This window comes from Trichosurus vulpecula, chromosome 1, assembly GCF_011100635.1.
Source record: "Trichosurus vulpecula isolate mTriVul1 chromosome 1, mTriVul1.pri, whole genome shotgun sequence".
Classification (NCBI taxonomy): domain Eukaryota; kingdom Metazoa; phylum Chordata; class Mammalia; order Diprotodontia; family Phalangeridae; genus Trichosurus; species Trichosurus vulpecula.
Window position 1 is genome coordinate 147,697,228 of NC_050573.1, and position 17,882 is coordinate 147,715,109.

General features: G+C 34.4%; 1 protein-coding gene across 1 annotated transcript in view; it reads right to left on the reverse strand.

The window, feature by feature from the left end:
- Positions 1-17,882, reverse strand: part of VPS13B (vacuolar protein sorting 13 homolog B) — a 1,100,792-nt gene that overhangs the window by 974,105 nt on the left and 108,805 nt on the right. Inside the window, 4 exon segments of the mRNA XM_036759288.1 lie at positions 11,432-11,519; positions 14,256-14,393; positions 15,016-15,138; positions 15,482-15,577. Of these exon segments, the coding sequence (XP_036615183.1) occupies positions 11,432-11,519; positions 14,256-14,393; positions 15,016-15,138; positions 15,482-15,577 (445 nt within the window).

Genomic DNA, 17,882 nt, shown 5'->3' on the forward strand with positions numbered 1-17,882 from the left:
GAGTCCACCTGCCAAGACAAACCCAGGAACTATATGAAAAGAATTACACAAAACAATTTTCAAAGAAATAAAATCAGATCTAAATAACTGGAAAAATATCAATTCCTCATGAGTAGGCCAGACAATTTAATAAAAATGACAATTCTAACTAAATTAATTTACTTATTCAGCACCATACCAATCAAACTACCAAAAAAAAATTATGGAGCAAAAAGAACCAATAACGAAATTCATCTAGAAGAACAAATGGTCAAGAATATCAAGGGAATTAATGAAAAAAACTGCAAAGGAAAGTGGCCTAGCCATGCCAGATCTCAAACTATATTATAAAGTAACATTCATCAAAAGTATCTAGTACTGGCTGAGAAATAACGTGATGGGTAAGTGGAATAGATTAGGTACACAAGATAATAGTAAATGACCAAAGTAACCCATTTCATAAACTCTAAGACCCTAGCTTCTGAGATAAGAATTCACTATTTGACTAAAAATATCCAAAAGATCACTGAAGAAAATAAATCCTTAAAAACTAGAATGGAGCAAATGGAAGCTAAGGACCTCATGAGAAATCAAGAAATTTTAAAACAGAACCAAAAGAATGAAAAAATGGAAGACAATGTACAATATCTCATTGGAAAAACCACTGACCTGGAGAATAGATCCAGGAGAGGTAATTTAAAAATTACTGGACTACCTGAAAGCCATGATCAAAAAAGACCCTAAACATCATCTTTCAAAAAATTATCAAGGAAAACTGCCCTGATATTCTAGAGCCAAAGGGTAAAATAGAAATTGGAAGAATCCCCAAGGAATATTCTAGCCAAATTCCAGAGTTCCCAGGGCAAGGAAAAAAAGATTGCAAGCAGTCAGAAAGAAACAATTTAAGTATTGTGGAAACACAATCAGGATAACACAAGATCTGGAAGTTTCTACACTAAGGGATGGAAGGGCTTGGAATATGATATTCTGGAGGGCAAAGGAGCTAGGATTAAAACCAAGAATCACCTAACTAGCAAAACTGAGTATAATACTTCAAGACAAAATATAAATTTTCAATGAAATAGAGGACTTTCAAGCATTCTTGATGAAAAGACCAGAGCCGAATAGAAAATTTGACTTTCAAAGACAAGAATCAAGAGAAGAATGAAAAGGTAAATAGGAAAGAAAAATCATAAGAGACTTACTAAAGTTGAACTGTTTACATTCCTACATGGAAAGATGCTATTTGTAACTCATGAGACCTTTCTCAGTATTAGGGTAGTTAAAGGGAATATACATAAATACACAGACAGAGGGCACAGGGTGAGTTGAATATGAAGGGATGATATGTAAAAAAATAAAATTAAGGGGTGAGAAAGGGATATATTGGAAGAAGGAGAAAGGGAGAGTTAGAATGGGGTAAATTATCTCACATAAAAGTGGCAAGAAAAAGTTGTCATAATGGAAGGGAAAAGGGGGTAGGTGAAAGGGAATGAGTGAACCTTGCGCTCTATCTGATTTGGTTTAAGGAGAGAGTAACATACACATTCAGTTAGGTATCTTACCCTATAGGAAAGAAGGGGGGAAGGGAATAAGGGGAGGATGATACAAGGGAGGGCAGATTGGGGGAGGAGGTAGTCAAAAGCAAAAATTTTTGAAAAGGGACAGGGTCAAAGGAGAAAACTGAATAAAGGCGGACAGGATAGGATGGAGGAAAATATAGTTAGTCTTTCACAACATGACTCTTATGGAAGTGTTTTGCATAATGATACATATATAACCTATATTGAATTGCTTGCCTTCTCAAGGAGGGTGGGTGGGGAGGGAAGAAAGGAGAGAATTTGGAACTCAAAGTTATAAAAACAAATGTTTAAAAAATTATTTTTACATGCAACTGGGAAATAAGATATACAGGCAGTGGGGTATAGAAATGTATCTTGCCCTACAAGAAAGGGGAAAGAGGATGGGGGTGGGGGAGTGAGGTGATAGAAGGGAGGGCAGACTGGGGAAAGGAGCAATCAGAATAAATGCCATCTTGGGATGGGGGGGAGGGTAAAGAAGGGGAGAAAATTTGTAACTCAAAATCTTGTGCAAATGAATGTTGAAAACTAAAAATAAATTAAAAATAAAAATTGACAACAAAAAAAGAAATCTTAAAAGGAAACTGTCTATACCTCTTACTACCAGAAGGCAAAGTAGAAGTAGAAAGGATCTACCAGTCACCTACTGAAAGAAACCACAAAATGAAAATTCCCAGGGACATTATTATCAAGATCTAGCTCTTCAGGGTCAAAGAAAAAGACTGCAAGCAGCCTAAAATAAAGAATTCAAATACCAAAGAGCCATAGTCAGACTCACACTGGACTCCATCATTATCTCGTCCCTAGGAAACCTCATCAACAGGAAACTCATCATCCTATGAGACTACATCATCTTTGATACTCACAACTCATCAGTACCCTTAGTATCTTCTGCCCCTCTAACTATAAGGCCTAGAAAGTGAAGCAAAGAATTCCTTCCAAAGCCTCCACTTAAAGAGGACTTGAAAGTCAGTCAGTCCTTCATTTCCCATGAACTGCAGTTCTGGACTAGTCTCTATCATCCCTCCACACGGGGTAACTTCTTCCACATGTGCCTTCCCTTCCCACCTTTTCAGCTGTCTTTTTGTGCACAGTCTTTCCCCTTTTGATCATAAGCTCCTTGAAGAACGGCCTTTTTTCCTATTTTTATCACCAGTGCTTAGCATAGTGCCTGACATATAGTAGATGCTTAATAAATATTTACCAACTAATACATGATTTAGTAGTCACCACTATAAAGTGGAAAACTCGAGATATGATATTTCAGAAGGCAAAGGATAATGGATCTTTAATGAAATAAAAGACTTTCAAGCATTCATTCCTGATGAAAAGATCAGAGCTATGTTGAAACTCTGAATTTCAAACACAGAAGAGAAACATAAAAAGGTAAGTATGACTTGACAATCATACGGCACTCAACAAGGATAAACTACTTACATTTTAATGTGTGAATACGATACATGTGTCCCCTCTGAATTCTAGAATCATCAGGGGTCACAGAGATCTAATAGACAGAAGGCCTGGGAATGTTTCTGTTCTGTTTTGATGATGCTAAAAGAAGAATGCAGGGGGTGGAATGGGGGTGGAGAAGCAGTACACTAGATAAGGAAAGGGAGAGAAAGACTAAGGAAATTATCTCACATTATCAGGGTGCCCAACTAGAATTCTATACAAAGGACTGGGGGTGGGGCAGAGCAAATGACATTTGAACCTACTCTAGTTTGAACTGGTCAAAAGAGGAAAGAATACATGCACACACAGAGAGGTGAATAAAAAATACATTTTACTCAACAGGAAAATAGGAAAGAAAGGGGGGAAGAGAGAAGGGATAATAAGACACAGGCTGTAGATTAAGGGACAAATTCTAAGCAAAACAAACTAATAAAAGATGCATAAAATATTTATAGTTTTGAGGTGTCGAAGAGTCAGAATCTGAAGGGGTTCTTGTTAAAAGGGGAATGGCTGAAAAAAGTTATAGTATATAAATGTGTTGGAATATTATTATACTGTAAGAAATGATGAAGAGAATGCTTTCAAGGAAACTTGAAAAACCATGGATGAAGGGATGCAGAAATAAATGAGCAAAAACAGGAGAACAATTTATACAATGACAACATCAAAAAGATATACAACTTTGAAAGATTTAAGAATTTTCATCAGTCTAATGGTAAAAGACTCAAAGTTCAAAATGAGAAATGCATGTATTTATGTATATATGTATGTGTGTATAATAACTATGTATGTATACATATATATATTTACATAGATTTTTTTTCCTTTTCAACATTACCAACATAGCAATTTATTTTCTTGACTATACATGTTTGTAATGAGAGTTTTTTCATTCTCAATTAGAAGGAAAGGAAAGAGAAAGGGACGAATTTTGCTTATAGAAAAAAAATTAAGTTTTTTTTTTTCTTAAGAGCTCATTGGTAACTAAGGAAAAAGAAGTTTCAGAGTTGAATGAGGAGGTCAGAAGCCAGACTCTTGAAAATTAAAAAAAGGATGAGAGGAAAGGAAGTAAAGGTATCCATCAAAGACAGCTTTCTCAAGGAGTTTAGCCAAAAATAGGGAGGAGAACAATGGGACAACAGCTAGCAAGGATAGACCAATCAAGGGTTTTTTGAAGACGGGAGACGTGGGCTTTTTTATTAGCAGCAGGAAGCTTGTAAGTTACAAGAAGAGATTAGAGAGAGAGAAATTGAAGGTATATGAGAGAGTGGGGATGTAGAGAGGCCAATCTGCTAGAGAAGAAATATGGAATAGAACCACCTGTACATGTAGAGGAGCATACCTTGGCAAGGAGAGGGTCTATTTCATTAGATGGGTAGATGAGGAGGTTGCAGAGGGAATCCAAGTCATGTGAGATGAGGAAAGGAGAAGGAAAAGCTCTCAGTGAATAGCCTCAGTTTTTCCAGTGAAATATGAGGTAAGGTGTTGGCTAAGAGGCTGATTGAAAAGAGATCAAAAGGAGATCTGAGAAGGGATAAAAAGTTTGGGATGAATCAATGGGGAAGGGGTAAAAAGATTTGTCTTTGCAACAATGAGAGCTGAATAGGGATTATGTAATCAACATGTAATGACTATTGTCGGGGCGGTTTCAAGATTTTTCATCTTTTTTCAGCATGTAAGTAGCAATAAAAGCAATGGGATGATGAGAATAGTCCAAGGCTGAAGTATGGCAGGACAAGACTGGTGAAAAGAGATGGAGGCAAAGGATTCCAGAGATTACGACAGCATAGAGTTGAACTGGTTCATGAAGAGGCAAAGATGGGAAAAGAAGGAGAGTGTGACCAGTGTAGGAGTGATGGCCTAGGAATGAATTGAGGGCACAGTGAGGACAAAGAACAAGGTTAGGAATTGCAAGGCAGAAGGAGAGATGGAATGACAACAGACTATGAACAGATAAGGGAATCTCAGAGTTCATAAATGTGAAATTGATACATTTCATGGCTGATGGCAAGATCAAAGGTGAGATGAACTCTGTGTAGCTATGGTAGGATCATGGGAAATGAGTAAATTAAAGACCTGAGAGATTAGGGTGTTTGTGGGTGCACATGCATTTTGAAGTCCTCTAGTATAAGAGAAGGAGTTGAAGAAAAAAAAAAATGTGAAACAAGAACTGAAATCAATGACAAAAGGAGGGGAATATCCTGGAAGTCAGTATACAAAAGTTACCAGAATTTTGATAGGATGGTAGATATAAACTGAATAAACGTCAAAGAAAGTGAGGTTCACCATGTGACAATAGAAGAGGGACGGCTTAAAAGTGGCAATGCGGTGTATGGTATTCCACTGCAATCAGTAATAAGGGGGAATGGGTAAAAGTACAACCAGTGCTGGAAAAACTGGTCATGAAAGGGTTGTCATCAGGAGAGAGCCCAGGTTAAGTAAGAGTCAAAACATGAAAGGAGAGGGAAAGGAAAGGATTTAAGATGAAAGGAAATTGTACATATTACTTAAATGCAGATTAATTGAAAATTATAATAGTCAGCCAACGAACTTTAGTATACTAATACATCTTGGACAGATATTACAGATAAGACTCAGTATAGAATAAGAAGATAACAGTGGAGTGGATCACATTAGAGAAACTGCATGGTGCTTTTTCAATGTTACAACATGTTGCCTTCCTACAAAACCACATTTTTAATACCAATATTCTCCTGGAAATGCAACATGGTATTGAAGCCTGAAAAGTCATTGTCTCAGAAGAATCAAAATATCAATACGAAGTGAAGAGGCACAGGCTGCAACATATTACCCATGAGCTTGCTTCCCCATGAAAAGTGTTATAGTTCTTATTGTAAGTTTATTTGCCCTTGCGAGACTGCAAACCCCATGAAGCCAGGAGCTACAATTTTAATATCTAGCATAGTGTCTTGCACATAGTAAAGCCCTAAATATCATTGTTTCTGAATAAACAATTTGGCACATTTAAGTATATGTTTGATAAAGATATCAATTATTTTTTCAATATTTTAATAAACATTGTCATATATCATGTTTATACAATAATACATATTAAAGTGACAGCATTTCTTTGAACAGATAAACCAAGTCTTTCCCTGATTAGACATAGAGAGGGGATAGAAGAACTAAACGAAGTAGAAAGCTGCTTCTGGTCCTTAGAAATTACTACGGGTGCATTTTAACAACGGCAAATTTTCCCTTCTCCAGTAGGGGGAGCTCATGAACTGGGTGCCCAGGACCTCAATTCCCTGGTTAATGGGATAACCTGTTTGTTGGTTTATTTGTTCCTGGGAGAATGAAAAGTGCTTCTGGTAATTAAGGTAAAAAATTTTCCTTTTTCCCACCCCTCCCCAAGGCTGCCTTCTTATTGGGTTAAATTCAGTAAATGTCTAAAATAGAACTCAGTATCTTCCCACCACCACCAACTCCTCTTGCAAACTTTCCTATTTCTGTCAGGGGTATCATCATTCTTCCAATCTCCCAAGTTCACAATTTCAGATCATCCTCAATTGCTCTCTCCCTCACTCCATATATGCAATCAGTTGACAAATTTTGTCATTTCTGCCCTATTTTTTTTGCATTTGTTTCTTTCTCACTCCTCATTCAACCTTAGGTCAGGACCTCACCTAGACTACTGCAATGGCTTCCTAATTGGTCTCCCTGCCTCAAATCTCTCTTTACTCCAATTTGCCTTCCTCAAAGTGATTTTCTTTACATGCGGATCTGACCAAGTCAGTGCTCTATTCAATAAATTCTAATGCCTCCCTATTACCACTAAGATAAAATAGAAGTACCCCTGCTTAGCTTTTAAAGCATGTCACAATCTGATTCTCTATCCATCTGATGTTCTCCTAAATCAATATTTTGGTTATAGTATTCTTGGACTTACTGCAATAAGCAGAATGTAAACTACAAATATTTCTGTGAGTGAAAGAATCTGTTAATGAATATTCAAGGCAAACACTTTGTAGCAAGAAAAATTACTTTTTAAATAATTAGCAAACAACAAATATACCTATTCTATATTCTAGTCTTTTCAGTAGATTTTTTTGACCTAAGACATGATCTGCAACTGAAATTATTCAAGAAAATCTGCCTGTTTCCTCTCATATTTTCAACAAGGATACCCCTGATTAATGTGTACATCAGTTTCCTTTAAGTTTACTGGTAAATGGAAAGCAGATACATGGTAAGTAGTTGATTCTGTCCCCTTAAATACTTTTTGTGGTGATAACATAATCCAGAATTTTTATCTCATTGTTTGATATCTTCTCCTCTTTCATATTCTTCAAAAATGATATTTCAATACTATTAGAATTGTCTCAATTCCAGCCTGGATTTACTTTCTATATATAATCGGTTTATTCTATCTGTTCTCCTCATTTTTTTTTAGTTCAAATTCCACTGAGGTACTTAAAATCTAAGAGCACAGGTTACACTGCAATCTTTAATGAAAGTGGTTTGTTTCAGAAATGCTGACAGATCTGTTATATTTTATATCTGTTTACTGTTCTTCCCAGCAGAAACTTGGGACACTACTCATAAAATTGCCAGACTCTGACAGATGGACAGATATCTTACCAGGGTTCATCCAGGTTTTCATCTCATTTCCCAAACATCTCCAGACCATGCTACCACGCAAGCACATCTTCCCCCTTTCTAGGACCCCTTTACCTATTGTCTACCCACATTAAAATGCAAGCTCTTTGAAGGAAGTGCTTAGCAAAATGTCTGCAACCAAGTAAGCATTTAACAAATGCCTTATTTATCTATTTATCTACATCCTCATTTCGATTTCATCTATAAGTACTCCCTAAATGATCTGGATTAATTATATCTTGGGAAAAGATTTCTTCAGATTCATTTTTCCATGCCTATCCCCCATCTACTTCTCACTGTTTTTTGAAGTATTTTTATTTGTAATTTTCCACCCTCCCCTTCCATAATGTGCTGCAGATGACTCTTTATTTTAAAACATTGGTGTTTTTTGGCTACCATGTTCTCCACTTGGCAAGAATACCAAGTATTTTCTAAGGCAGTTATTTACAGCAATTAAACTTCTGTAGGAAATGGTAATAGTCTGTGTTGGTGTTTTTCTTTTATCCATTAGCTTATCTGAATAAGTTGGAGCTAGTGTAATTACAAAGAGTGTCTTCTTACCTTTCACTTTCTTCTCATTTCATACTGATTTTATCTTAGCTCTAACTAGTTAAACAGTCTGCCTACACAAAGAGAGCTTCAGAGTAGCAAAAATGGGGAAAAACCACTAAATTAAGACTCAGAAGACTTGGTTTTAAATTTTATTTTTGTCACTTTTACCACTATGGTGATCTCTGGAAAATAATTTCATGTCTCTACAATTTAGTTTCCTAATCTGTAAAGTGACAAAGATGAACTAGAGGCTACCGTGGTCTCTTGCAGCCCAAAATTGAGGTTCCTATGAAGTAACTCCAACATCTTTAACCAACACTTTCCTATATGCTAAAATACCGGTTATTTCATTTGTGGGACAGAGTTTGTGGCTCTTCGTCTAAATGGAGAGGTTCCCAAAGTGGGTGATACCACCCCTGGGGGGCACTGAAATGATCCAGGGGAACAGTCATAGCTTTGGATGCAAATGGGTGGCACTGAATAAAAATAAGGGGGTGGTGGAAGCATAAGGAAAGAAGAGAAAATAAGAAATTTTTGAAAAATTGTTTGTACATGTTTCATCTGTTGTGTAACAGAGTTAAAGTCATAGTGATTACATCATTTTCCAAATAAACACACAAAATGCAAGCTGTAACTGATGACTGATCAAGTCCACCAACTGGTCTTAACAAGCAAGTGTTGGCAGGCAAGTGTGTCATGCAGCCCAATATGCATCAGCAGGAATATGTACAAGTAATGATTTGCTTACAATACACTATGTGGTTACATGACACAATACTGCATCATAAAAATTTCAATGCAGGAAAAAACCACAAATTTACAACAAATTTTTAAATTTAAGATGTATCATTTCTTTAAAAAAATTTATATTTTTTTAAATGATGTAAATTTCAAAAAGGCATTATAGGGTTAAAGAAAGTAGATTTCCATCGGGTAGCTGAATAAATTTTTTTTTTTGAAAAGGGGGTGGTAGGCCAAATAAGTTAGGAACCTCTAGTCTCTAAAGCTTTTCCTCATTCTTCTTAAAGTATCAATGACAGAAAGGTGTGAAGCTTTGGGGTAATCCATAAGCATTTACTATTTTTCATTTATTAATTTCAAGCACAGCACTCCCTGACCATGAATAGGCCTTATTTTTGACTGACATCAATAAATATCAATATATACGGTAATATATATTGGTTTACAGGATCATGCCAGGTTCCCCACAGAATTTCTTTATGCTCTATAACAGATGATCATGCATAAGATGCAATTACCATGACAGTCTTTTAGCTTAAATTTCTCCTAAGCATTTCAAAGAAAGATGCCCAACTATGTCATGAAATGATGTTTCTTATTCTCTTTAGGCAACCTGAGCACATGGTAAAACCAATTCCACCAACTCTTTTGTTTACCTCTCCAAGAAAGCAAATAATATTATATATGACAGATAAAAAAATCTGAGCTTCTCAAATAGAAAACTTGTATCTCTCCCTTTAAAATGGCAGCACAGACCTATAACTGCCATATGTATATATGTGATAAGATGGTGAATTCAAGCAGTACTCTTCTTGAAAAAATAGGGGCAGAGCCTAGTATATGGGGAAAAGCAATAGTAACCTGGGAAAAGTTGTATGAACTGAGGCAGAATGAAGTAAGCAGAATTCAAAGAATAATTTATACAATATTAACAATATTGTAAAGAAAAACAACTTAAGAAAACTTAAGAATTTTGATCAGCGCAGTGATCAAACATAACTTCAAAGAACTGGTGATAAAACATGGTACTCACCTCCTGACAGTAAAGTGATGAAATCAACAAATAAAATGAGATATGTAATTTCAGGTATCATTAACGTGGGGATTTATTTTGCTTGAATATACATATTAATTACAAAGGTTTGCTTTTATTTTTCTGACTTGGCTGGGAGTTGGGGAGAGGGCACAGGAAAGGGAAGACAGAGGCTAGTAATAGAGTTGCAAAACTAAAAAGGAGAAAAGAAGAGAGGCTCACTGAAACACCTGAAAAAAAGCTTATTCAAGAAATGAAAAGAACATAAAGAAAGTAAGAAACAGACAAAGCAGAACAGCTTTGAAAAATAGCCTGATGAATTTGGTGTATTCTTGGAGTGAGAAACAAGCTGTAAGTGCTGCAGATTCATAGCTACACTCCCTGTCCTACTCTTCATACAGAAATGCTTAATTGGGGTGTGTTAGTTAAAAAGAAAAAGCACTAGTAGTCAGAGAAACTTGGTTCAAATCCTGACTTTGTCCTTTAACACTTTATGAGGCCTTGAACAAGTGACTTTAACACCCCGGTATTAAGTTAATGCATTTTGTTAAATGAAGTGATTAATCTAAATGATTTCTGAGGTCACTTACATTTTTAAATCCTACGACTTTACAATGGGCTGGTAGTGAGGGCATCTGGGTTCAAATTTTCACTCTGCCATTAACTAGCTGTGTAAAATCCCCTGTACCATTTTCCTGATATGTAAAATAAAAGACTCAGACTACATGACTTCTAAGGTCCTTCAAGCTCTAAAACTTAAGAAGTCTCATTACTACTGCATATTCTGCCTATCCAAAAGGCACAAAATTTCCAGAACACATATAGAGTTTACGGATATATAAAGATTTCATTATAAAACTTGAAACCACAACAGGAACTCTTAAACATAAGTAACAGAATGTAATGAAAGATTCAACCTGCACGAAATTACCAAAAATTGACAAAAAGAATTAAGATGACCTAACCACATTTCACAAAGAATTAGGGCAAAAACCCAGAAGGCATAGATCCTCTTTTCCTAATAAGAAAAAAATAAGAAAACATAAAAATTAGGCAACACACCACATGACCTCTATAGGAATTACTCCAAGAAACATTAAACAAACCTTTACTTAAGGAAAAAAAACTATACAACATTCACGAGATTTTTTTTTAAAAGCAAAGATTTATTCTTTCTGACAATAGAATGGAATATTAATTTCCATGTATCAAAATTATAACAGTACATATGAAAGCTAATAACAAATGACTATAAAAATGTATTTCTAATCATCTGTGGAAGGAAATGAATCAAAATACCAAGAATATCAGAAAACTCTAACACACGTCTTTACAGATTAAGCCATTCCCCAAACTAACCCCAAAGGTAAATCTGAGGTAACTGAGGACAGCCGGTCAAGGACCAGGTGGCTGTGAAGAGGGCTTTGTTTCTGTTGTTTGAGGAAAGGCAAACATTAAGAAGAGTAACTAGTACCTTTGCCACTGGAGCTCTCCATTGTGTACAAGTAATCCATGTAGAAAGCTCCAAACCTCTGCATTCCTGCTATCTCAGTATATGTCTCCTGCCAACAAAGCGAAGTAAACAGAACAAAAGTTGAATAAGAAGAGAATCTTGAGATTACAAGAATCAGACACATATCCTTACTTGAGCTGTGTATCAACTTAAAAGATTATCACAACAAAAGAACAGAGGTTATCCAAAGAATTCACTTCTAAGGCAGGTATTGTAATTTCTATTATAGGTCCCACAAAGGGACATCTATAATTTTACTGGGTGTTTTGACCACTTTATCAATAATGTCTAGTTAATGAATACCTTTAATGGAGAACATATTCCTTTCCTGACCTTTCTCTGCTACACAACGCTGTCTAATAATGAATGCTCCCCCAAAAAGTTAATTAGTTCTTAAATATTTCAATTCCTGCTTTATGAAAAAGTTTTAAGCTCACGGAAAAAAAAAAAAACCACCAAAATTATGTTTAGCACGTTATGGTTTACAAGTGTTTTATATACAGTATCTCATTTGAATATCACGATAGCCTTGGAAATTAGGTAAAGCAAGTATTATTATCACTTTTACATATAGGAAAATTGATAACTTAGCTAAAATAGATTTTTGACCCATAATCATCAGGCTTGTGAGTATTTGGTGACAAACTGCAACCTAAATTAACAGCAAAGCTCTGAACAAATCAAAGAGAAAAATGTAATGCCCAAGATTTCATTTATCTCATTTTATATTACTTTAGTCCATCATGTATAGTTAATTTCAAAAGGTCTTCAAAACCAAATAGCAGAAATCCCCCCAAAATATATATATATGTATATATATTCTTTTTACTTCCATTCTATATTTTATTGCAAATTTTGTTAACTAAATTTGCCTTTTCATTTTTTAAATTTGTTTCTATCCAAACACATACAGGTTAACATAAGAAGATATCTTCGAAATATTCCACTATTTAAATTTAAGCAGAATATATTATTGTCTAAATGACAGCTTTATCAATCAATGAAAAATAAATCCACTATTATTCAGTCACTACACATAATAACACTCAATAAACACTAGTTAAGATCATTCTGACATAATGACTAAGTCCAATCAAAAACCAGGTATGCAATCCAAGAAATAAGTTTAAAGAAATAATCTTAAACTCACTTTACTATCATTTCTTTGTAGATACTCCAAAGTCTCCCCACTCTCAACGTCTTTCTGATATTGTTTTTTTTTTCATTCCAGACTCAAATTTCTAAATGCCTTCTATACACTATTTGCACACTTCTCTGGCACCTCCAATTTTAAAGATGAATTGCATCTCTCACTCTAATACAGCGGAGCAGAGCCCAGAGTGAGCTGCTCGGACCAACCAGACCAGGAGCCGGGTGGAGCGGGCCCTAGCGCCCTGAATCAGTGAGCTGCAGCAGTTACCAGACTTCTTAACCCACAAACACCAAAGACAGCAGAGAAGGTTAGTGGGAAAAGCTGCGGAAGTGGAAGGAGTTCGCTCCAATGAATATATTCCCCATAGTAACACTCACAGAATTTTGTACATTGTCGAAATTAGAGAAATAATTTTTGACTGGTAAAAACTAGGTCTTTTTATATTCTATGGGAAGCTGTACTGCTTGAAGGCTGTTATCAGCCAGATGATCACCTCCATTTCTGATCACCTCCATTTCTGATCACCTCCATTTATGTTCAAAGGTATTTCATAAGTCATTTTTCACTCATGTTTCACTCTTCAAAATGTAAAAAGATCTGCAAGAAGACCTCTAGTATATTGGGTGGATCTTTGTACATTATTTATGAGAACACATAGACGAGAACCTCAACTCTGATTAAGGATAATTCTAGGATCAAGACCAAAAAAGGAGGTGTCCTTTCCCAACAACACTAATGTAGGTGGTTCTATTTAACTTTATTAGATTGGATTACTTTATTATAAATTAGAAAAATGGAAAGGATGGGAGAAAAAATAAAGCCTAGTAACAGGGGATATTGAAATAAATGGGAAAATGAAAGAACATGGACCTGTCACTTCATTGAAATTGGGAAGTTCCAGACAACAAAACTCCCTGTGCTAAAAGACTGGTATCTTCTTTTAATACATACTCTTGAGAGTTGCTTACAGTACTGGGAAGTTAAATGACTTGCCCATAATCGCAAAACCAGTAGGTTTAAGAGGCTGACTTCAAGGCCAGTTCACTATCCATTATGCTACACTACCTGTCATTGCCAAAAAAGTAAAAGAAATTCCATGATATTCTACCTATGAGATGAAAGGAACTTAAGTCAAACTCCTTTATTCATTAGATGAGTAAACTGAGAATTTGCAGTCAAGCAACTTGCTCAAGGTAACACTGTTATATACTATTAAAGACTAGTACTTCAAGTCTTCCAATTTCAATCCAGTGCTCTTTCCACCACATCCTGCTGAATCAATTGACAGTATTTAATTTACAACAGCCAATAAAGAACCCTCAAAAATGTATTACTACTAAACACAGCAAAAACTATTTGAAGGGGTAAATGTTGAGCATGAATATATAAACATGAAGAAAACTCTTAAAATATATTTCCATGTGTACAAACAAACCAAGGCACTCATGATACAGCCTTTTTCCAAAAAAAACTGTTGGGGGCAGTAAAAGGACAAAAACTTTCTGCTGTATATCACCATAAATAAAGAGGACTTGACAAATGACAGTTGACAGCAATGATAGCAATCAATTATTCTCAGTGAGTATGCCAAATACACAGACTAGAATTTGGCTTAGCAGTTTCTTCTCTGACCTTATGATGAGCTGCATTCAAAATAAATTCTGCACGAATACCATTATTTTCTGGACTTCGGTAATCAAACAGTGAATTTGTAAGATATGTCAAACCTTTAGTACTCAGATTTTCACCACAAACGAAGAAACATGCTTCCTTAAAAAAGGAAAAAGAAAAAATATGAGCATTATTAGGCAGTGACATCAAGGATGAGTTTTTCTTTTATCATATATATGTATACGTACATATACATATATATATGCTTTTATATATATACTATGAAGATTACAGTTTATTGACTATTGAAAAAAAGAACATGTTAACACAATAAAATCGAACAGCAACATATTATCCAAATTGGTTTTTCATGAGGCTGTCAATACACAAAATTCCTAGTGATTTTAACAGACACATAACTGCTACATTGGAAAATACCTGGAATTACCATCTAAGTATTCAGTTTTATTCACTTTCTTTTTTCTTGACATATAGTAAGTTTCCAACAAACAATCCCTGCATAGTACCTTCCCATAAAAAAAGTTAATCAAAACCACCTAAAAGTACATGTCACTTCCTATTTTTGTAGTTTATCATTTGTTTTATTCACTTTTTAAGTGCCCTTGAGCACTAATATTTCTCCCTGCCAACTATGAAAATACTTTAAAAAAAAAAAAGGAAATCCCTATAATCAATTCACAATTACATGTGAAGTTACTATATTTTGCATGATAAATAATAAATCATAGCTTTTTTAGCATCTTAAAAAGTGTTTACTTACAGCATCATATCTATTCATATTCTCTTCAAAATCTTTAACACCCATAATTCCTTTAAGGCACATGGCTCGGCAACCTACGAAACCAATTTGGCAATCAAAGAAAGGATCTCCCATCATCAGGGCCTATGAAAAGAAAAAGTAGCACAATAAACACAAGAACTTGAAATAAAGATCAAGTATCACAAGACTCTGATGAAGCCTTCTGAACTGTCTAACGATCTGTGGCATCATGGTTTTTTCTACTGTAATGTTATACAACAAAGTAAAGCCTTTTAAAAAGAAAGTACAAATACACAGACTAGAATTTGGCTAAATCTGAGTACCAAATGATCTCTTTTGTCTAATAAAAGAGAAATGCTAAACCAATGACATAAATGGCATTTTAAAATATGCAAATGGTGAAAAATATTTATTGCACATCAATTTTCCAGAATTATTACTATAAAATTTTATAATGGAAAATTACCTCAACTGTGGTTCCTTCTTGCTCCCAGCATATTACTTCTTTTGATTTTACTTTCTGAGGGCTATAGTAACTACTCTCAGCTTGCATTTCAGTGAGCTATGAAACAATATGATAAACAAATTAAATAAGCCAAAATTAGCACTAAAGAGCAGTAATCTGTCATTACTATAGTCAAGTGATGAAGACAAATTAAACTTTACTATTGGTCAAAATGTATTATGGTGTAGGAGGCAGGTGCAATAAAAACAGCTGTAACATATTATCCACATTAGAACATAAGACCCTGCTGCTGAATATGCCAATTTAACTTCATGTATGGCATATGACTTGACCACCACAGTATTTTTATTTAGTTTCCTGTTATAATAACACTGCTTTAAAAGGTGCAATAGTTGTGCAGCTGCAACAGAAATGTTAATAGCAAATGAGCATCTGTAATGAGCTTTAAAATCTACAAAATACTACATCAATTCACATAGTTATGACCTAAATTGGGCTTAGTTCTGTTTAATCATTACCAAAATTTCTTCCTGTTATTTTCAAAAGAAAAAGTATTCATTGCCTTCTGCATATGTTCAAGTAACCTTTGTCCCTGAAATCAGAATATTCTTCAAACTTTAATATATTAAATCAATGATCACATCCAAGTAAAACAAAAACGCAGTAATACTCAAATACCCTTTTAAACTCCACAGAAGAGTTAAATTTTAGGCATGATCTTTTTAGTTTGGGAATTCTACTACTTACTCTATTTTGTACCAAATCATTACTTCTTATGTAAAATGTTTTTGAAATCACAAGTTCTCATTATTTTGCTGTTTCCAACAATGAAGTACACATGGTTGCTGTTTTAAAGTAAAATTTTGTAAGCCAAATACTGAAGCAAAAATTGATTTTCTTAAACCTGATTGCTCTTCAGCTGTCTGCAATTATTGTAAAGGAAAAGCAATTAATTGATTAAAAGAATTCAAACATTACAAGAACAATTTTCAACATTATTAGAAAAATGCTACATTTAATTTGGCATGATTTTTTTTATTTTTTGCTGGGATGGTATCGACTTGTTCAGAATACTAATGCAGAAACATGACCTTATTTTTTTTTACCAAAATATGAACCACAAATTAATTCCATACATTTTTAGCATGCAAGTCAAACAATGAATTCTAATGTTTTCCCCTCAACTACCAGAATATTTCCCTTATACTTTATAGACATATGTATTTCCCATGTAAATGTCCATCCTGTCTCAATTACGCACTATAATTTTCATCAGTAAAACTAACAGAAGCATTAGCATAAAGCCTCATTATTTTCATGTTTAAAACTATATGGTCACAAAAATGACCTAAAATGTGACACTTCCTTTACCAATCTAACTTTAATTTTCTTCATAAACTTAGGTTACTAGTCAGTACAAATAACTGGCTCATTATATTTTGTTCATATAAAAACAGCGACATCATATAGTAAAAAATGTCCACCAACAAGTTTTTATTCTATTTGAAATAATATAAGGAAAGGAATATTTTAACCCCTTCATCATTTTAAAGATTACCTGTTACCATAATTTTGCTAAATTCAACCTTCCAACTTCATTTAAGACACTAATTCATTTTAATAGAACACAAAAATTCCATAGCAAATTAAGTTTTCAGTATTCTCCATGAAATTTAAAAGCAGACTTATCAAGGAAAATATTTACTAAATGATATAAACTTCACTGAATTTTGTCAAAAATCATTTTGTACAGAATCTACTAATACAGCAAAGTACAATGATCCTAACCAAACCAGAAAAATCATTAAATTATGTCAACATGAAAAATCTCTTTTATCCTGGGTGCTTTGAAATAACAGCTCCGTTTGGATTCATTACTATGTCAATCAAATAAATGAATTCCAGCAACTGCCAAGCCACTCTACCAGTAAAAACTAATTCCACAGACACTCCTTAGTATAAAGAAATTTACCTTACCATGGATAAGTAAAAATCTATCAGCACGCTCTCTGCATAATGGAATCCTTTACTCATACTATTTTAGGACAACTAAATTCACACCCATCATACAAACTGTTATATCTCACAATGAAATCATTATATGGGGAAATGGAGGGAGGAGGAAAAGTGGGAGAAAAGGATTTGACTTGTAATGAATCCAAATCCATGCAACAACAACCCATGTCATAACTAAATTATATTGTAATTTACTTAATGGTCACAACTTTAATCATGGCAAAAAAGTAATTTTTTAAGTCATCTGACTATACAGCAAGCACCAATAAAAGCAACTATAATTCTATTATAGTATAATGCTGATTCCCCTCCAGAAGCACATTGAATTTATTTTCTTTTTTTGTCTTATAAAAGAGCACATACTGATTATTTTAAACAACTAAAC